The sequence below is a fragment of the Botryllus schlosseri genome, chromosome 12 (genome assembly GCF_051294905.1).
Source record: "Botryllus schlosseri isolate E-star chromosome 12, Bs_hap1, whole genome shotgun sequence".
In the NCBI taxonomy this organism is placed as follows: Eukaryota; Metazoa; Chordata; class Ascidiacea; order Stolidobranchia; family Styelidae; genus Botryllus; species Botryllus schlosseri.
In genome coordinates, this window is record NC_137247.1 from 688,586 (window position 1) to 709,958 (window position 21,373).

A 21,373-nucleotide genomic window follows, 5' to 3' on the forward strand; every position below is an offset into this window, starting at 1 on the left:
TACAATTTGGATTTCGACAGGTAGAAAGCAGTGTTGGAATGACCCGAGTCACTTTGCAAAAATGACTTGACATGACCCGACCCGGCGCTTCAGAAATATGGATTGACTCGGAGCAAAATTGACGACTCAATTTCAAGTCATCAAGTAGACGGTGTCGATTAATTTGCCGTATCTTGTGCATGTTCGTATTGTTTGCGATACGCCGGTGTCAATTGTGAGACCAACCAGTCATTTACTGATTGTACGTTAAACTGATCCTCCATTCTTGCATCACAAATAAATCGACCGCAAACGAAATGATCAAAGGGGTGCGGCGAGATAGCGTAGTGGTATAATCCATAGCTACAACACCAATGTGTTGCGTTGAGTCCGACTCCAGAATTCTTACCTAGATGTTGGAGGTTTATCTGGGGCTCCTCCTCGCCATCTCGTCCGCGCAAAAATGATGTTAGTTGTTGTTTTGTGGTATTCGTGGTGCTTGTCGAATACTATGGTCATTTACACCAGGCCGATATTCCTTATTTTTGATTCCGTGTCTGCCGACTTGTACCACGGCCCACTTCTAGTCTTTTTGTAAGACACCGCTTACGGAAATGAGATGACGCAACGTAAGTTGTACAATAAAGTTGTTCGTTGAATACCAAGTACAGAACTGCCACCGTAACCACTAATATTTTGAACACCCAATAGTTTTGCTTCAACTGGTCGGAATTGAGCCAAATTTGCTATGCATCGTTTTTTGTCAGATAGATTAAAAATTTCTAGGGGTTGGCAGTAAAATTTCATAATTTTTTTTAATAAACTTCAAATTTTCTAATATTTTCGCTACTACAGGTTGGCATTGATTCAAATTTGGTGGGCACCGTTTTCATTATATCCAGCCGAACAAATTTATGAAATAGTGCATATCCAAATTTGAAGTCAAAAAGTTATTGATTTGAACAACCGTAATGAACAATGTGCAAGATGAAAAACAGGATTAATGCCCCTCTTTCCCGAGATTGTGTCATCAAAAAGGTGGCGAGAAATGAGATAAATCGCAGAACATGACAAATTTCATGACTTTTCATCTCTTGGTGAACGAGTGCAAATAAATATCCCGAGCGGGATTCTGTTAAAAAGTAAAACCAGCACACAAAAATCCAGAGAATCACTCTCTGTGGTGAAGTTATAGCAATAATAAATTACACGATCATAATTCGTCTTTCATTTGTTCGGCCATAGGTATTTTGAGTTTGTTGCCAAAAATGGTGGCAACTTGCTCCTTGTCGATCTCGCCTCGTTCGACGAGTTTTAAGATCAACTCCTAAAATAGAATCGAAATTAGAGCGTTTTTGGTGTGAAATCGCACGAAACCAACTTTTTCTTTTTCTTGCGCTGCTTGCAACAAAGCATCCGATAAATCCTCTTGAAAGAACGCCGTGACGTCATAGTTCTGCGACTGTGTCTGGGGATGACCAAGATAACAGATTTCGTGATTCAACTCTGATTTTATATGAATTTAATTTAATTTCAAGTTTTTTCGAATTTAGTAAGTATAATTCTGTCCTAATTTTAAAAAATCGGTATAACTATCATTCTAATTCTAATTCCAATGTAGACTTAAACTTACGTGTTGGTCTGCAGCGTAGAATAACTCGACGTCTTCTACGGTGACGACGGTGTCCTTGTTTTGGTCCAACATCCCGAAGTAATTGATCAAGATCTCTTGACACCGATCGCTCCAAACGTCGTTAGGAGAAGGCATTTTCTAATTTAAATATATAAATGAAATAAAGTAAATAAACTCTCAAGAAAAAGTACGAACCCCCAGCACGTATTTTTTAATCCCAGACATTCGAATCGGCTTCTTGAGTCTGACGATCGCGGCGTAAATTTTGTCCCTGAACACAAAATGCGTTTGTTTCGCACAGTCTAGTCATCGTTGGTACTCAAGTAGGCCAAAATAGAGTATTCTAAGCCAGGTTTTGCCGGAAAACTGTCAAGTAGAAGCGGAATTCATAATAGCTTGAGTGCGTAATGCAAAATATAGTTGAGAAGAGGTACTTCGATATTGCGCCATGTGCCCGAAAAACTCACGTAAGGGACTCTTCATCTGGTTCAATGTAGGGATCGTTTTCGGGGTCTGAATTGTCTTCTTGTGGGGCTTCTGGGTCGCCTCCGTGGAGATGCGGGGCTTCGTAATCATCGGAATAACTCGAGGCCTGGGGAGGAGGCGGGACTTCCGCTGATTCGCTCTTTGAACCTGATGAGAAGATTTCTTAAATTAAAATTCCCGACAATTGAAAATAGTCTAAAATCGTAACCTTGAATGAGTATTGCATGTACGAAGAGCCTACTTGAATAATTTAATTCAAATATAGAGATTTCACCTACTAATTTTAAAAATGTCAATCTCAAATCTCCCAAAACCTTACTGAAACGCTGCAGAAATTCTTCAGTGGGAGGCTGGTCCGAAGCATCCCCTCTACCGTACGCGCCCCCGGATTCGCCCTCGCTGCTTTCTCCGTCCATTCCTACAAAATACATGACTCATTCTATGGCAAGAGGTCAGAAATCATTTTCATTTTTCGTCAGGACGGACTCACCAGGCCAGACAATGTCTGCGATCGTGTTCCTCCCCGTAAAATCGCCGCATTTCTCTTTGTCGAGATCAAAGAACTTGGCCGAGCCGTGGGTCCACCATAAGTTAACGGCCAGGTTGCTCCCGAAAGAATTAACCTGATGATACCTGAGACAATGCGACAAGTTTCGTACGAGTTGGACCCTTAACAAACTAACAAACGGTTAGAATCGAAACGCGGCTGGGCAAACCAAATATGCAAATCGATTTAGCTTAGGACAGCAATTTTTGGTTTATAGTGATATGGCACGTATGTTATATGTGTGAGTTATCCCGAGCGCCAAGTTTATGAAAGCTAGTCTTGAACGAAGGCTACTGTCGCATTGATTTCGGCAATACTGATCCAATATGGGCAGGACACGACCAAGTCGTAAATCTGCGTCACTACCTTGAACTGACCATAATAACTGACCAAAATAAGCAATAGGTCGGTTAGTTGACGGTACCTTCCGACGACAGCGCCAAAATTCGCTAAATTCCACAAAACAAATTGAAGAAAAGAAAAAAATGGGCCTTGCATCATTGCTGATGTCGCAGCGGATCCAAAAATATCGAAAATATCTCCGTAATACATAACACACGGCGACCATCAGAGCAGGAACAAAAAATGAGTCTCAAACGTGAGCGACTGTCGCTCCGAAAAGCACGAAATCAACCAGCCGTGAACTGACCATCGATACGGAATATAAAGGCAGTCCCCGGCCGTCATGTGCACTCGAGCGTATCGGACTCCGGCGAGATCCGGGAACTTCGTGAAGTCGACCGCGTCGACATCTAGCGACGAATATCCGCCATCTTGTTTGTCGATCACGTGGCCCCACATCTGCGATTGTCACGTCATCGGTCGGACGTCATCCATTTACAATGAAGTGACGCACTCACCTTGACGTCATCGTGCGGGTTGATGAAAATGAGAGTCTTCTCGCCTCTGTAGAGGCAGTTCACGTTGTCGACGTCATCGTTATGCAAGACCGACTTCGTGCCGCCGCTGCTGAACCAGGTCACCTGCGATTGGACGAGAGAGCGGCCAATCAGAGACGAGATATTTAAGTGAAGAGATTCGAACGCACCACGTCGATGACGTCGTCCAGGACAAGCTTGCACTGCAGTATGGGAGGAATGATGACGTCGCCTCTGTTGAGAGATGGGCAGTAAGCAGCCGAGCTCCTGCTGACTCTCACCTGTGCGCGGCCGACCTGAGATGTTTGGGCAGGCCGTGCACCATGTACATGTCGGTCGTGTTGTAATTCTCCACGAACTGTTTGAAGCTCATCTCGGCGCCTGGCTCCGTGCGGATTTCCTTCTTGCGACCCTCGGCGAACACGGACACGCGGGAAGACGCCGGATGCGACACGAAGTAAGAGTCCGTCCTGGTTCGCGGTTTAGGTTTAGCCCCGTCAAAACTAAGGAGCAGACTCTCACCATTTTGTAAACGCGGGCGAAATCTTTGCGGCGTTCTTCATCAAGAGCGGCGTGGAGGGAATGACGAACTTGTTGAAGAAATCGCGGATGTTCGGGAAGCCCTCGCTCTCGAACACGTCGAAAAACGGACCCGCGGACCCGAACGGCTTCATGTGGCCTGAACGAACAATGTGAGGGAATCGCTCAGGAGTCGCCAGGCTTCACACTCTCACCTTCCAAGCTCGTCAGGCGTTTGATCTCTTCAGGCGTGAGATCCTCCTCGGGTGCGCAACGGGCCTGCGCAAATACAACGGATTTGTGAGGTCGCTTTAAACTGCGCATCAAACTGCGCATATCCGCGCGCGACGCTCTACTCTGATGTGCGTTGAGGTTCGCCTTCAGGTGAGATTGGGTCACGGTCAGGGTGAGTATATGGTGTTGTGGGTTACGTTTTATTATATTCAGTGGCGCGAGTATGGGCTGTCTGAGTACTCGAAGCGGGTAACGAAGACCAAGCGAGCCGAAAATGGTAAAAAGTTTCGTGTTGGACAATGTGAGAATTTGATTTCATCATTTTCAGCCTTGCTTTCGTTGAATACTTTATTGTCAATCCTATCGCGGATCACGGGGTTGTTGACCAGCAACACCTTTATCCGCAAACAACGGCGTTTGGGGTTGGTCCGATCTCAAGACTCCCTTTGTTTTAGTCGTGATATGGCGTACACGCTGTGAGAAATACAACATATTGAACTGGTAACGCGGACATTACAATTATATCCTTCAAAATTAAATCGCAATTAGGGTTTTTATATAGTTTGAGTAAAAAGTGAGACGGTAGTGTGACCAAATTTGTCTTAATTGTACCTTTTCGTTACTATTAAATTACTCATGCGACTTGCATATAACAGTTTCGCTTTGGCTTTGGCTTCTGCGAATAACTACTTTTTCGTTCGTTATTCCATAAATATCGAAACCAAGTGACACGGAATAGGAATTTGTTTCTGATCGTCACTATATATAACACCCTTGTGAGATGATCATAATGTGGACTATGATCTTGACATTTGCTGTCGTACCATGAGCTTTCAACATGCTGGATAGCACCGGCATTTTCGATCTACACATGATGCTTCGCGGCCAGAATGAAATCGTCTCGCGGATGCGGCCCGCGTACCGTATATTTTACACCCCTGTTTTATACAATTATTAGGTTAGGGTTGGCTATATATGCTGGGGTATATGGTTGGGGATATGTGGGAGAGTGATCTTCATAAAGCCAGACGCTAAAGTTACGCAAGCTAAAGGGTAGCATGCTCAAACGGCAGATCTGCCACAGTGTGCACTACTGCGGCTCCGGTGCCTGCCCTCAAAGTCAGCGATATAGGAAAAACTCACCGAACTTAGGAAGACGGTGATCAAGAAGACGGTAAAGAAATTCTTCAGCTCCATTGCGAACTCACAGCACCGACGGACAAACGAAATATCTGGCTATAGCCCCTGAAATGTCGGTAAACTGTCAAAGGCTTAGCAATCAGGAAAGGCCTTCCACTACACAGCTTCCTTGCTAGAGACTGCTATCAACTTATGCCAATCGCGGCCATAATTCGGGGTTATGAAACGCCCGCAGGTAAGTTATTACTTCCACGATCGCCGGCAAATTACGAGTCGCGCAATTTTGCCAAGTTCTCTGATGTCATCGTGAAAAAGCACCGAATATACGATCTCTCTCATAGTTTATTACGTATTGGCAATATCAAAGTAGTTGAATTAGGAGAAAATTGCTATGAATTCGCCTTGAAAACCACTTAAAGTCCCAGAAAACATAACAAAAAATCGAAACTTATGCAACGAATATCAGACTTTGAGTAAAGCATTCGAGTATCACTAATCATGGTGTCGTAGCAGTATCAAAATATACATTTTGTACTACCACAAAGATGGCATATAACTTGTTATTATTTCGACCTTCCGTATTTCATTGCACTTTGAGACAATGCTGTAGGTTAATTACGACAATCAGATGTATCATTTTCAGCAACGTGCGTAGCTTTCTAGGCTACTGCATGGTTCGTATGCTATACGATACGAACAGTCGAGGTTTCAAGGATTCCGCAGTGGAAAATACCATCGAAACTAGAATTTTAGTTGACAAATCAACTCTCAGTCGCATGGACCGTACCATTTCATTACTGAAGAATAAAGTCTCTCCTTAATCCGAATCATTAGAATTAACACTCGATACAGATTCGATGAAACGAATCATTGTACCCATCCTTACTCTCTGCATTGACATGAGCTTATCCTTCCAGTACTGAAGCATGTAACGAAACTGACACGTCCTACACTATCTGCTGTCTCTATTGTGATGTTTAATAGCCCGCACATACGTCAGGATATCCGATCTAGCGCGCTATCAATCAGCCGCACGTGTCCCGCGAGTTGCCAGCAACAATTTGCTAAACGCTGTTTTTATCGACGCCTTAATCGTTACAAGCGTCGCAACCTTTGCCAGTTCCAGTTAGAGACATTTCTTGCCAGACGCTGTCCTTTATATGCGAGGCTGAGATTGCACGCTGTCTTGATAACTCAGGATATGAATCAAGCCCGCGTAAAGTACAGTATGCTGTCGACTGATAAACGTGGTCTGGATGGTCGGAGCATTCAGACCGCGACAACAGTTATCTTTGAATTTATTGTTGATATACAATATTTTTTCAATTCTCTGCTAGTTGCTGACGATTACACCTGACGCCAGCCGAAAATATTCGGGTTTATTTCAATAGTAATATATCACTCAATTATAAATAGAAATTGCAAAAGTGTTAAAAAATGAAATGATATCGCATAAGATGCGGATAATTGCTTGCGAGTAGAACCCGACCGATCATTGAAAGTTAGCCGATAAAATATCGAGCCGATATCACACTTTCTAAGAAGTATCGGTATCGGCTTTCAGAGGACAAACACGATCGACAATCTCCATGACTTATAGTAGCAGGGGGTCAGAGAATATTAATCTACAACTGCTACCATGGGAATAGTGATCTATTTCTTATAGCTTATAGCTAGTTGGTAAAAGTGGTCATTGTTGGTACTCAAGTAGAAGTAGCGTTGTAAATCTCTACTCGAATACAAGTAGAAATAGCGATTTTCGAGTAAGTAAAAATGCAAACATTATAGGCTTAGTTATGCCAAAAAAAAATAAAAACGTTGAGGTAGAAGTAGAAGAATTGTCCTACATTTCTATTCAATTACAAGCAGAATTGTAGATTTCCACGGAGGTAAAAATGTAAGTATTCCAGGCCTAGTTTCACATAGAAAAGCTGAAAGAAGTAGTAAAAGTAACTACTTTCAAGCAGTACAAGTAGCTATATTCAAGTAAGTACAAATGTGTTCTCCTTTGGCCTAAGAACACTGAAAACTGTGAAGTAGAAGTCGACTAAAATCATAACCACTCGAGTAAGCAGCACCAGCAGGCGAGCCTACCTGAGTTCTCTGAAAAAGTAGAAGTAGCCTACTTCGTGACTGGCACGTGTTCAGATACAGCCTGTCTGGTTTATTTCGTGCCCATCACAGCAATGGCTGTAAAGTTGCTCAAATCAATGCTATGGAGCTTTAGATATCGGCTGAATTGATCGGTTTTATCGGTATCGGCTCAAATACGATATTATCGGGCTCTACTTTAGTACAGATCACAGTGTTCGGTTAGCTATAGTGTCCAAGTCACAATGATCATACACTTTCAACTGTAGTATCGCTGCTGATGCTTCCCATGCTCAGCTTTCTGGTCATGTGATGATCGTGGCGTAACGATGTTTTCTGGGTAGGTTTTGGGGGTGTTGAGACCAAGAGCTTGGCCAGCCGTCTTCTGCGGTGCTCGTAAGGTTCGTCCGAGCAGCAGATGAACGCGTTCGCAAGGTTCGAGAAGCCTAGAGTCACGAACTCGGCGAGGCTCAGAACACACGCCACAGCACCTGAAGACACAAGGTTGTAATCACTCAATTTGACTCGAGTCATATCCTGAAATATGGAAGTGACTCGACTCGACTAGGGTCAATTTGTTTGTTATCTCGACTTGGATATAATTATTGGCTTATATAATTGTTGACAATTACCCTATCCCTAACCATAAACCAAGCATTACGATTTCGCAAGGTTAGAGAAACCCCGACTCACGAACTCAGCGATGCTCAAAAATCACGCTTGAGGCACATGAAGAACAGAGAAGAGAAAATGTTCAGCTTTTTCAAATTACCAAATTACAGTTGGCTAACAATTAAAATGATAGCTTCGCAGATATTTTTTTCAAATTATATATGGAATTAAACTCTTGACTTTCAAAATCCAAATTAGAAAGAAATGAAGAAATATAACAAGTTCAGTTCACATCAAATCAGAGTTGTTTTGCATAAGTACGGGAATGGCAAATGCTTGTACACCGAGGTTTGGCTGGTTTCGCGCTATAGAGTTCTCCAGTAGCATTTTCACGGAAACTAATTAAAATGAGACCATTGAAAAATATAACAAATTCGATCAGAATAAGATTACCGGCAAATGTCAAAGCCTGCACGCTATACAAAATAAGAACTAACCCAGTCCATACATAATCCAGAGGAGGCAGCTTTTTTCGCGCGGCCTCGACACGAAACAGTCGACGGCTTTCGGACAAGGCCACGCGGCGCATTCGTACAGTTCGAACACCTCGAACCCGTACAGGTAATACTGACCCACCATGAAGGCAACCTAAAGCGGTATACGGATGGTTTGGAGCATGCTGGACACTCAACTATTGTTACCAAAGGCTCGGTAACAAACCTTTAGTATTTGCTCAGGACCGTTAATGGGCCTACTTCCATCAAATCATTTACAGCCATACAATTATAAAAAGGTATACCTGAAGCGGTATTAGCAAAGGCAATAATCGAAACAAATTTATTGTTCTGTTGGCCACAGATAGTTGTAGAATTGGCATGTTTATTTCATGTCAGTTCTCTAAATTTGGTTGTAAAGTTGTGAGAGCGAATCGAGAGCAGTGGTTTTCCCTGGTCATACAGAAGTGAAAACTATTCTTTTTTAGAAAAAAAATAGCTCAGCACTGAGATTTGTAAAGTCTGGATTCAACACTGAAAAGACCCGTGATTCGCCAGTTGCGTAAAACCACGAGATTCGACTAGCTATAGCTACACCGATCAACAAAAATCCGTCAACTAGGAATAGAAGTAGTTTAAAAATCATAGCCACTTCAGTAAGTAGTGCAAGTAAGCAACAACTTGAATATTCGGAAAAAGTAAAATTAGTTCATTACTGAAACTACTTTACAATAGCAAGACAATGCACCTCTGTGATGGTCCTCAACAACACATGCCACCAATAAGCTCTCGCCAGTTCTGGATGCTGGAGCATCTTAGACCGATATTTTCTTTCTCTTATTGCCTCCTCTTGCTCGGCAGAACGTCTGCTCTCCAACAAGCCGACATGGCGACACTGCGACTCCGCGTACGGACGATCAGGTCTTGAAACGACAGCAAACGGTACAAAATTAGATTTACGTGCTTAGCGTCTAATTCACAGCCTACATTCTACGTATATGAATTTACAGTCGGCATTCCGGCCTAAAAACCAGACTTGTACTTTAGCTATCAATCTATAGTTAGTTGCGGGTCAATTAACTACTAGTTTTTGGCAGTTTTAGTTCTAGTTGCGCATAAACAAATATTGTCAAATAACTAGAAGACACCCGTGGTCGTTTGGCGTGAATCTTGATACCGGTGTTCTGTTGTGTAATGTTCTTCCAGCCATTGCTAGCTCAGAGTCATGACTAACAAAAAAGGCGTAGCCAGGTGTGAGCTTTGGGGCCGACGCGCCCTGCCAATACATGTTTGAAAACCCGTCCTTTTGAAATGCCACTTTTATCTTCAATATTTCTTAGATAATTTGAAATTTAGTAAATCGTGTAACCAGTTATTAGTCAGTTGTGTGTTTAGTTAGAGTAGCACATTTTGATAAGTGAATAGTTCGAGGTCTAATTGCGAGTATTGTAAATACAGTAGTTATAGTTCCAGTCCTTTGCGGATTTTGAAAAGTGAATACTTTTAGTACTAGTGCTAGTTGTACGCTTTCAAAGTAACTAGTTCTATCTTTAGTTCTGGTTTCAGATGTTAGAAACTGAGTATAGTTCTAGTTTCAGTTGTAGTTGCATATTTTGAAAAGGGGGTATAGTTCTCATACTAGTTCTAGTTGCGACATTTAAATCCATAGTAGCTTAAACAAGTGTGCTGGAAACGCGAAAAACTAAAATATACGTGCCTCGCGCGGATTTCACTCACCGCTCGCGGAACACGTCAGAAGCGTTGTTGTCCGAAACTGACTTTTTCAAAAGACTGCGTCCTTCCGCGCGCCTGCGTTTCCGCAAAAATCGCCCGAACTTTTTCCCCGAATCGTCAGATGTCGGGATTTTAGTCACGACGTATAGAGGAGGTTGCACGTCAGCGGCGAAGTCTTTTCGGCGCTTCGGCAAATGCGCAGAGTCGAATATTTGTTTGTGTTGCTCGGCAGTGTTCAAGTCATTTTTCTTTTCCGATTCTTTGTAAGGAAACTTCATGTCCGCGTGATAGACCGCGTGCATCGCGTACAGGAAAAAGAAAATTGCTGGAAAATAGTGGATTTTGGTAAACATTAGTTCAGGCATACGCACAGACCAGAGATAACTAACATACGGATGTATGAACATCGTGCACGTGATTACAGTCAGATACAAATCGAAATCGGTGTTATATTGTACTGATTGTAAGTCTACAGCAGCAGACTTGTACAAACTACTGGATTTTCAAAATGCGCAACTAGAATTAGAACTAGAACTACTCACTTTTCAAAACTCGCAAGTAGGGAGAGAATTATAGACCTATTCACTTTTCAAATCCATAACTATATATCTACAACTAAAACATAGTCGTTCTTCAAAATCCGCAATTAGACCTAGAACTAGAACTGTTCACTTTTCAAAATATTTACGTCTATCTATACGCAGAGGTGGTCAGTAACGAAGTACTTCTACTTTTTGAAGTACTTGAAGTAGATTATACCTACTCACACTACTTTTTAAGTAGTTATGATTTTAGACTACTTCTACTTCTACTTGACAGTTTTCAGTTTTGTCGGCAAAAATAAGCGTAGAATACCTATACTTACTTACTTGTGAACCACCACTCCTACTTCTACTTGAGGAGAAATTTCGGCGTTACCTCTACTTCTAATTGAGTAGCGACGGTGACTACTTTGACCACCTCTGTCTATACGTCTATACCAATCTATCTGAAAATACTAGTTGTATCTGATTACAATCCATCCGTGTATAGTCCCTCACAACTGTCCGTTGGTTAGTTATCTACGCACAGACACATGGACTTACTGGGAGTGGCGACCACCAGCACCATGAGGGACCAGTAACGCAGCTGCGAGATGGGACTGAACCGGTTGAAGCACACGTTCGTACAACCGGGTGTCAGAGTGTTGCAAACGAAACTTGACTGCAAAGAAACATAGTTAAGCTGGTATGGTTATATCGAGAGGAAGCCAAAATAGTCCAGAAAGATAACCAAGGAGAAGTATCAGTAGCAAAGCAGAAATCTACCCAAGTACGAGTACAAAAAGTTCTTCTAGAAGCATCTCACAGCTACTTTAGGTAAAATTAGGATTCGATCGGTTGGAGCACACTCTCTGATGAAAATAGTCCTTCATCAATTCTCCGTCTCTATCTCATTGGAATAACATAATACTTCTATTGGACAAACTATAAATATCTAGCAGTAACCCAGTCATAAAATAGGACGTATATTGGACGTATTAGTAGCGGCAAATTATATATACTTGAGTAGGCTAAGTGCTGCCAGTGGAGGAAAACTACTTACCAGATAGGAAGCATATCCAAAATCTAATTTCTACGTTCTAAAAGGCCGAGTGTAAATAGTATGTAATTTTGATCAGAAACTGTTGAGTATAGAAGTGGAAGTAGAGGCAATAACATGACCGCTTGAGTAAGTAAGACAGATATGTTAAATCAGGGCCGGCCAACCCGTGGCCCGTGGGCCACATGTGGCCCGCGAGAAGGTTTTGAGTGGCCCGCGAGGTAATTTCCGAAATTTCTAATCTCATCAAAACTGGATTGCACAGATTGTGAACTTGCAAGGACAACCAAAAATTTGATTGGTCTGACCGCAACACTTGAGATGTGATGACTAAAATATCAGTTTCGACTCATTGACAGATCCATCAACCATTCATATATTGGTACATCTTCGTACACTACAATAAAGCAGAATAATTTGCGATAGATTTATCGGAGGTAAAAATTTTCTACAAGCTTAGCGCAATATGTTGTCACTCGATATCTTGTTTTTAATATTGTTGCCCTTTTGTGAAAATTGAAGAACACCCAATGTATCAGATTGATTCTAACTATATTCACGATTACGAGACAAAGTGTCGTTCAACATATGCGACCTTGCGTTTGCGCTCGCAGTAAGACCGTCGACTATGAAACCTATAGGCACGAAATGATTGGTCGCAGCTTTCGATATCGATATGTCCATGCGCCGAATAGCCCAGTCCTCGCAAACTTAGCCCAGCGATATACAGCAGGCCCGCAATATAGTCAAGTGACAATATTATTGACCCATGAACGTCAAAAAATTTTCGCGCCTCGCGCGGATAGTGGCCCGCGCAAAAGTTCGTCAATCGAATGTGGCCCTTTGGCTGAAAAGGTTGGCCAGCCCTGTGTTAAATCTACTTGAGTACTCGGAAATGTGGAAGTATTCCAGGAATAAAAAAGCGTCAACTGTTAATTAGAAGTAAAAGTACACTGAGATCATAACCGCTTAAGTAACTAGTGCAAGTACATAAATTTTACTCGAGTGCTAGGAAAATTAGAAGTACACCAGTCCTATTTTTGGGTTAAAACTTAGAAGTAGAAGTAGTCTAAAATCACAATAACTTGAGTAATACAAGCAGGTAAAATCTACTTGAGTGCTTGGGTGTCACAGCACACACCTGTTCGTCGTGGTATACGTGTTCGCCTATTCTCGCCACGACCAGAATTCGGAAGACAAACATGGTCACGATCCAAAGTTTTCCCGGAAATGTTGATTGCAGACGAACTTGTTCTAGCAACCCGTGTAGGATATGCCATGCCATTTCTGACTTGTAGCTTACTATACTGGGAATATAGGAACACCAGCTTAGACAGTTTTCAAGTATGATAATGAGCACAATGATTGGAGTACTGAAATGATATGCTCCTGCCAGCAAGAGTTCATTTATCAATGGCAATTATAGTTTTGATACTATTTTCCACGGAAGCTTTGAAACCACGATTGGTCGTATCGCAATATACAAGACATATAGTACGAAGCTACGCACGTTAGTTGAAATATCTGTGAAGACATGATCCACCCACAGCATTATCACCAAGTCGAAAAAATTGGAAATCATATGAATGCGATGTAGAACTGATATTGTATTCTTTGTGGTCGCATAAAAGGTACATATTTGAAATTTCCGCATCTTTCTTACTGTTTTTGAACACTCCTACACTGATACTGGAATATTCCACTCGACTTGGAGGCTATCGGTCTTATCGATCATTCCTATCTACCGAATACTGTGCATGCATATTTTCTGTACCACCACCACTGCCGTGTGTTATGTATTTTGGCTTGATGAAAATAAAGACTCTCTCTCTCTCTCTCTTTCTAATATTCGGAGCAGAGTCGAATTACTTACGTGATCGATTTTGCCCAAGCCCTAGTTAGAATTTTAAAAAGGGTTAATTTGTTGGTTAGATTTAGGCTTGTGATTCGTTTCGAGGTTAAAGTGACGCATGCTCGACTGTTGTTTTTCATTGTGTCGATCGCTTAAATGCACGGAAACCTCCTGAACTATCTCGAAGCCATTCTGCACAATTCAGCTCAATTTTTAAGCTACAAAATCTACGCTATGCTACAGAATCCATAAAAATGTAGATCGCTGAAAGGCGACGCTCCATCGATCCATTCTCAATCTGATCCCGTCAACTATTGATGACGTCACACAAGATAAGATCTTATCCTCACGAGTCCCGCACGAGGCTTTCCTAAATCTGCTCGCGTCGCTCGATATAATCATCAGTAAAGTCACCCAAATATCTTTCGTTTTTCCTGTATAGGGGCGAATTTCTCATGCATCCATCGCGCCTACGATGTAATTGCGCCCCATTTTAATTTCGGACCACCTCTTGCGGCGTTAATTCCGCTGAAAGGGCGTCGCATCATGAATGTTTGATAGCAGGCCTTTTTGTAATGTCGGATCGAGATAGAAATTTATTATTTATTACTCTCGTGGCTTCATTTCCGAATTGCGATCGTAAGAGATAAACCGACAAAACGAGACGCCATTAATCCATCCCAGGACCGGAGTTGGGGGGAAATTTTTGACTTTTCCAATTTATATTAGAATTAGAATCATAGCCACAATTATTTTTAGAAATTAGATTAGCGTTGGCATGATAGCTACACAGTTTGTTTTTTTAATAACATTATAATTAGATTGATAGCTACAATCCAAATCACACTGGAGCTAGAAATTATATTGAATTCGTAAAATCATAGAAATTGAATTTAATTCCTAATTTGAAAGAAATTCGACAAAATCATGCACATATCAAATCAGAGTTGAATCTCACAAGCACGAGAATGGCAAATCTCTGCACATCGAGCTTTTCTCGTCTCGCACGATATAGTTCTCCTGTATAGCATTTTCAGATATAAAAAACGTTATTTAGATTAAAATTAGAGCATATCAACATTTCACGAATTAGATTAGAATTAAATAATAGGTGTTAATGTAATAATTACACAACTAGGATTATGCTAGATGTCCAAGTTTGCCCCATGTCCTGGTTTCCCAATCGCGACCCGGATTAGAGGACGTGAATCAGTCGAGATAAATCTTTCCTGTAATATCGAACCTGCTCAGTATGACGACGAGTCTGGGCAACACAAAAGCGGTGGCTCTAACGCAAAAACAACAAAACGAGCGATAAAGCTACAAAGTCAGTTCCGACGGCTTTCATCCTGTTTCGATATTATAGTGTATAGTTGGTTTTGCGAGATCTCGTGAACGTATGATCGAGCTACAGAAAGATTATGCACAGTTACCATACGTCCTCTTTTAAGAGGATTTATCCTCATTTTTCAATAAATTGGAAGTGTCTTCGGAGGACTCCTAAATGTCTCTTTTTTGATGAATTTGTCCTCTTTTTTTAAAAAAAAGTATTAAATGCCATCAAAAACTATACCTATACCTATAGTAATCTATTCTTAATCAACGCAGGTACCATTGGTCGAAATCCTTTAAAATTCACCAATTTCTTTATGGGTATTACAGCTTTCAGACTTTTTAATAAGTGTCCTCTTTTTCGGAACTCAAAATATGGTGACCCTAGATTAGGACAGCTAAAAAATTCATAGCTTTTACAAATCAGATATTGGCAATAAAATGACAGAATTCGCAAAGACTTGAAAAGTGAATGCAATCCCAATTTGAAAAAATACAGACTCAAATTCAGTTCATATCAAATCAGAGATCATTCTCATAAACACGTGAATGAAAAATGTACACGTACATCAAGCGTGGATCGTGTCGCACTATTATACAGTTCTCCTGAAGCATGTTCAGGAAATCCAGAAATTGAAGATCGAACACATTTCACGAACTATATTACAAGTAGATTACGCTTTAATTAGTCTAATCATAGAATTAGAATTATCAAATTATCCAAGCCGTGAATATCCAAGTCATATACGCCGCGATCCAGCTCGCTTCATTTCATATCAGAGTCGATTCTCAAGCACGAGAATGTTTATAATTCTATTTATAATCTAATCCAGGGGGCCAACCTTTTTGGCCAAAGTGCCACATTCGATTGACGAAATATTGCGCGGGCCACTAGCCGCGCCATGCGCGAATTTTTTCGAAGTTCATAGGTCAATAATATTGTCACTTGACTATATTGCGGGCCTGCTGTAGCCCTACATCGCTGGGCTCAGTTTGCAAGGACTGGACTTTAGCGCCTGGACAATGGACATATCGATATCGAAAGCTTACGACCAACATGCGTCATGTGCCTAGGTTTCATGGTCGACGGTCTTTCTTCGAGCGCAAAAACAAGGTCCCATATGCTGAACGACACTTTGTCTCGTAATCGCGAATATAGTTGGACTCAGTATGATGCATTAGGCGTTCTTTCATTTTCACAAAGGGGTGATAATATTAAAAGCAAGAAATCGAGTGACAACATGTTGCGCGAAGCATGCAGAAAGTTTTTACTTTTGATAAATCGATCGCAAATTATTCTGTTTTATTGTAGTGTACGAAGATCACCCAAAATGTGACTGGCTCATGAATCTACCAATACTGATATTTTAGTCAACACATCTCAAGTGTTGCGGCCAGACTAATCACATTTTTGGTTGGCCTTGCAAGTTCACAATCTGTGCAATCCGTTTTTCATAATATTACTAATTTCGGACATTACCTCGCGGGCCACTCAAAGCCTTCTCGCGTGCCACGGGTTGGCTGGCCCTGATCTAATCTGTATCGTGTGAGCGACACAAGCTTGGTGTACATATAGACATTCGCCATTCTTGCGCTTATCATAATTAACTCTGATTTGATATGATAAATGAACAAGATTTTTGTCGTATTTTTCTGATTCAAAATTTCCGAATTTAGGAGCATTTGTGAATTAAATGATTATAATTATAATGTAATTTGGAAAAAAAACTGTGTAGTTATTCTAATTCTAATCTAAGTTATTAAAGCTGAAAATATTCGATAGTTGTCCAACACTGCCGCTACAATCTGACCTGTACATAAAACTAGCTCGCCCCAAAGGATAAGTCCTGAGCGCTGTCTAAACAATTTCTTTTGCGCGTAAAATCATTTCCTTTCACGCGTCACTCGCGGAAACTTTTCCGCAACCTTTTCATAAGCTACAATGGCGCGTCACGGTTCGCGACACACGCCTCAAAAGCGCTTAATACGAAAATTAACGTTCCGAGCTATTAACATTGACAAAGAACTGACGCTTGACACTCATGTTTGGAAACATACAAAGCATTTTATTTCAGTGCTTGCTTTTAAACTTGTAGTTTTCCAAGCGAAGTCGAACCACTTACTACTATACTGACTGTTATGGCGTGCTGTGTTTGTCGACGCGTTCTCTTAGGTGCGCGAACTCCATATAGATAAGCTACACGTTCCCGAATCTCTTTTATTAAAACATTCAAAACGGTGATGTTTGCAGCACGGTTCCTAGGAGTCGAATGTCAGGTTCGCAACTACAACTACAAGACATGGGAATCAGCCAGTGGCGGCTCGTCCTATAGGGCAACTGGGGCATTGCCCCACCTAAAATTCTGTTCAATAACAATTTAACCATTTATAGACGCACAGCGCTCAATATATATCGAGATCACAGCGAAACCCGCGTTCTTCTTGTGCTTTCGCTTGCAAATGCCCATACATAGCGAAGTCTCCGCGAAAATCGAATTCTCTCCTGTGTTTTCGCTTTGTGAATGCCTAGCCGGGGCTTGCCCCGGTAGCGCTCATAACAAGCTTTCACTATCTATTCTCTCAAAGCTGCGCACAATTAAGAAACGTTGCTTTACTCTCCCCTATTCGTAAAATGGCCGAGCAACCGGGGCAAATATGCTTGCTCGCCCCTAAGGTGTGATGTAACAATCGTATCTATATCTGAACTCGGATACCGTGATATGCGTTGAGTCGACCGTTGCTGGTACAGGTCGATTTTGATGGTGTTTCACACCATGATAATTCTTCAAACTTGGTATGTCATGTCGTGATGGTGGTATTTAACACTGTCCTAAGTTTCAGGGTTTCTACTCAAAGTTTAGGGTAGTAATTCCGTTTCCAAAGTCGAGTGTGTGCCGATCGGTCATGTATCGCAAACATATTTCACGCAAAGCCGGTATTGGTCTCCATTGATTTTAACGATGCTCCTTAGCTAGATCCGTCATGAACTTTTACATGGTATGTCTTGATTTTAGTATCGAACGCTGTGCCAAGTCTCAAGGTTGACACTCAATGATTAGGGCAGCAATTTCGTTATTAAGTTCGAATATGGTAGAGATGTGCGCTGATCTGACACTTAGCCTACCTAACGCATTGCGGATTTCACGCAAAAGCCGGTGTATCTGTGTTCCATACTGAGATAGGTGATGAGATGATGATATCATGAAACAGTTTACTAACATCCTCGGTTTGCATTCAAATATTTAGTTTTATTTTATATTCTCCAATGTCAATTTCACCGTGGAATGGTGACCTTCGGGCCATTTGCTCACAATTACAACCCCTGTCAAGCGCGATAGCTGTTTCGTTTTCGATGGCGGCTAACAGCTGATCGCTTGATCAGCCGATTCCTCAGTAAATATTACGCAAAATTCGGCGTTGATCTGTTCTTATTAATTTTGACAGTGTACCATACCGAAAACGGTCATGAGGCTATACTTCTCGATGATTTCATGTAACAGTGTACCAAGTTTTTGGCTTTCATCCACGTATTTATTCGGTAATATATTTTCCGAAGGCGATTTTGCAGCAGACATATAGACACTATAGACCGTAAGCCGTATGTTCGTGTGACAGTCTCCAGCCTCAAGGCCAGAATCTCCCAAGCTGTACCGGGACCGAATTTCCGAGGCTGCTATCCGTAGTTCTTCAGAATGATGTTTTGGATTCAATATGACATTTCCTTGTCCAATCTATGAGATAACAATTGCGTATGTGTCCGAACTCGTTGACCTTTCCAGTTAGGCATACGCAATCTCTCGATTTATAGTCATTTCCATTTCTGCAGATAAGTAGTCAGGTCAAGTGCGAACATGAATCGTGTTGAATCTTTGCTCCGTACGCCGTTTAGCCAGCTGCCTTTAGAGCAAAAATTAGAGGTAAAGCGACTAGGTCCGTATCAGCCTAGAAATTGCCCATTGATCCAATCGTACGCCGGAGGAAAGCGCACTCGTGCCTTTTCTTCAGCGCATTTCGATAAAAATGAATGGCTTACTTATGGCGAGGATAAAAACGCCTTGTTTTGCTTTAACTGTCTTTTATTCGACAGTGCCGGTACCGGAAGCAGTGGCTCTTGTTGGAACAAAATTGGTTATCGCGATCTGAAGCATTTGTCAGAGCGTCTGAAAACGCACCAAAAACCCCAAGTGCACATGGCTAGTGCAGTTAAATATAAATTGTTTGGCAGAGTAAATATAATGTCGCAGCTCAATGAAAGTTATCGCGTATCAGTCTCAAGCACAATGAGCTTGTAGATAAGAATAGGCATGTTCTCTCTCGGGTGATTGATGCCATTAAATTTATTGGAGTTCATGAATTGCCCCTTCGAGGCCACGATGAGAAGGAATGCTCTTTCAATAGGGGGGTATTTTTGGATCTAATTAAATACACGGCTTCCAGTGATAGCATTTTGCGCGAACATCTCGACACCGCGACAGTAGCTAAGGGTACCTCAAAGACTATTCAAAATGATGTGCTTGATTCGATATATCACATCTATCTACAGCATTTGTTTACCGAGATTGTTGACGCTGAATTTCTATCTATTCAGTCTGACGAAACAACTGACATTACGTGTTTGTCACAACTAGTCGTGATTTTTCGGTTCACGAAATTTGGTATGCCAGTCGAACGATTCCACAGCTTTGTGGCTGTTGACGATCGCACTGCTGTCGGAATTTCTTACGTATTAAAAAAAACATTACAGCCCTATTCAGTTGAGTCGAAACTTATTGCGCAAACCTACGACGGCGCAGCAGTCATGAGCGGATCGCGACATAGCGTACAAGTTTTAATGAAAGAAGTTTACCCGCATGCGCATTTTTTGCATTGCTACGCGCATCAGCTCAATCTTGTAGTGAAAAAAATGTGCTTAGGAATATCTTCTGTCAAGATATTCTTTGCAAATCTTTCAGGGTTCTCCTCCTTTTTCTCTATTTCGCCAAAGCGATCTGATCTATTGCGCGACATATGCAAGCACCGGTTACCTAGATGCGTATCAACACGGTGGAACTTCCAATCCAGAGTTGTGCAACGAGTGTCAGAGAGTAGGGTGGAGCTTCTGGAATGCTTCTCAGTGATTGAGAGCTCTCCTGTCTGGGATGATACTTCCATACGTGAAGCGGCGGGGCTTAAACGACTCCTGGAAGACGAAGAATTTTTGTTCTTTTTGAAGCTTTTTTGTGACATCTTCATGCACGTCGATACACTGTACAGCACTTTTCAGTCGCGTATGGCCGATGGTACTACTGCGCAATTGTGTATTGCACATTTTTGTGAGGCAATTTCGCATATCCGGGCGAATGTACACTTCGCTGGTGACACAGCGCTTTTACGTCGTGGGATAAGTGTGCAAAACCTGCTTGTTGCGGCTTACGAATGTTGCGATATACTGATGTCCCAAATCCAACATCGTCTGAATAGTGACCAGTTGGTTACTTTCGCCCTGTTAAATCCGAGAAATTTCCCTGCCTACAAAATTCATTTTCCTTCTGGACTACTGCGCAGCGTGCCTCGTTATTACCCGATGATCGACATTGCTCGGTTGGAGAGCGAGTTGACTTGTTTGTAATCTAACACATCCTTTTCGGAAATTAAAACCACTAGTGAACTTTCAAAATTCCTAGTTGAAAATTCGCTTTCGATCAACTTTGCTACAGTAACTAGCTTTCTGAATATCATTTTGACCACCCCGATTTCATCCGCGGAATCCGAGCGCAGTTTCAGCACATTGAAACGTATCAAGACCTTTCTCAGAAACAGGATGGGCCAAGATAGGCTTAATGCGTTGGCTGTTCTCTCGATTCACAACGACGTGGTTCTGGGAATTCCAGATTTCAATAAAATCGTTATTGAACATTTTGCTAATAAGAAATCACGTCGCGCACAATACTTATACAAGACATAAATTAATGCTGGTGGGCGGACGACTGTACACATCATGTTCTTTCCGAATAATTTCAATCAAGTGAGCCCAGGTAACTCAACCATGTCTATGGCTAAGGAAAAGTGAGTGGTTTTCACCCTTATTACTCGAGGCACACTGACAGTTAATTTACCGATATATTTTGTTATGGCTATGGAAAAAAAGTGAAAAATTCATCAAGATGAAATAATTTATTCATGAAATTGTTTAATGCGATATGTGCTCGCATTTCAATTTAACACAATGCTTTGATTCCTGCTTGAATGATGGCAGGCAGACTCGTAATTAATCTTCCATGG

General features: G+C 41.6%; 2 protein-coding genes across 2 annotated transcripts; both read right to left on the reverse strand.

Moving 5' to 3' along the window:
• Positions 1-609: 609 nt before the first annotated feature.
• Positions 610-5,624, reverse strand: LOC145452010 (uncharacterized). The gene is made up of 14 exons (XM_080330231.1): positions 5,420-5,624; positions 4,258-4,321; positions 4,046-4,202; positions 3,820-3,993; positions 3,694-3,757; positions 3,506-3,628; positions 3,295-3,446; positions 2,589-2,731; positions 2,418-2,516; positions 2,080-2,245; positions 1,808-1,883; positions 1,613-1,750; positions 1,361-1,447; positions 610-1,306 (listed from the first exon to the last, which is right to left on the reverse strand). The coding sequence occupies exons 1-14, from the start codon at positions 5,471-5,473 to the stop codon at positions 1,193-1,195; spliced, it is 1,611 nt and encodes a 536-aa protein (XP_080186357.1). The 5' UTR covers positions 5,474-5,624; the 3' UTR covers positions 610-1,192.
• Positions 5,625-6,781: 1,157 nt separating this feature from the next.
• Positions 6,782-14,568, reverse strand: LOC145452021 (gap junction delta-2 protein-like). Its single transcript, XM_080330240.1, has 6 exons — positions 13,070-14,568; positions 11,433-11,550; positions 10,351-10,672; positions 9,362-9,536; positions 8,617-8,767; positions 6,782-7,998 (listed from the first exon to the last, which is right to left on the reverse strand). The coding sequence occupies exons 1-6, from the start codon at positions 13,211-13,213 to the stop codon at positions 7,757-7,759; spliced, it is 1,152 nt and encodes a 383-aa protein (XP_080186366.1). The 5' UTR covers positions 13,214-14,568; the 3' UTR covers positions 6,782-7,756.
• Between the last annotated feature and the right edge of the window lie 6,805 nt (positions 14,569-21,373).

What these genes read in the sequence shown, in the direction of transcription:
- LOC145452010 (XM_080330231.1), bottom strand. Translation starts at nt 5,473, where the DNA reads ATGGAGCTGAAGAATTTCTTTACCGTCTTCTTGATCACCGTCTTCCTA. An exon ending in ACGCCTGACGAGCTTGGAAG is followed by an intron (nt 4,203 to 4,257) that starts GTGAGAGTGTGA and finishes TTGTTCGTTCAG; the next exon opens with GCCACATGAAGCCGTTCGGG. An exon ending in TCTACGCTGCAGACCAACAC is followed by an intron (nt 1,448 to 1,612) that starts GTAAGTTTAAGT and finishes GGTCATCCCCAG; the next exon opens with ACACAGTCGCAGAACTATGA.
- LOC145452021 (XM_080330240.1), bottom strand. Translation starts at nt 13,213, where the DNA reads ATGGCATGGCATATCCTACACGGGTTGCTAGAACAAGTTCGTCTGCAA. An exon ending in TCTGACGTGTTCCGCGAGCG is followed by an intron (nt 9,537 to 10,350) that starts GTGAGTGAAATC and finishes TGTCGTTTCAAG; the next exon opens with ACCTGATCGTCCGTACGCGG. An exon ending in TGTTGAGGACCATCACAGAG is followed by an intron (nt 8,768 to 9,361) that starts GTGCATTGTCTT and finishes ATACCGCTTTAG; the next exon opens with GTTGCCTTCATGGTGGGTCA.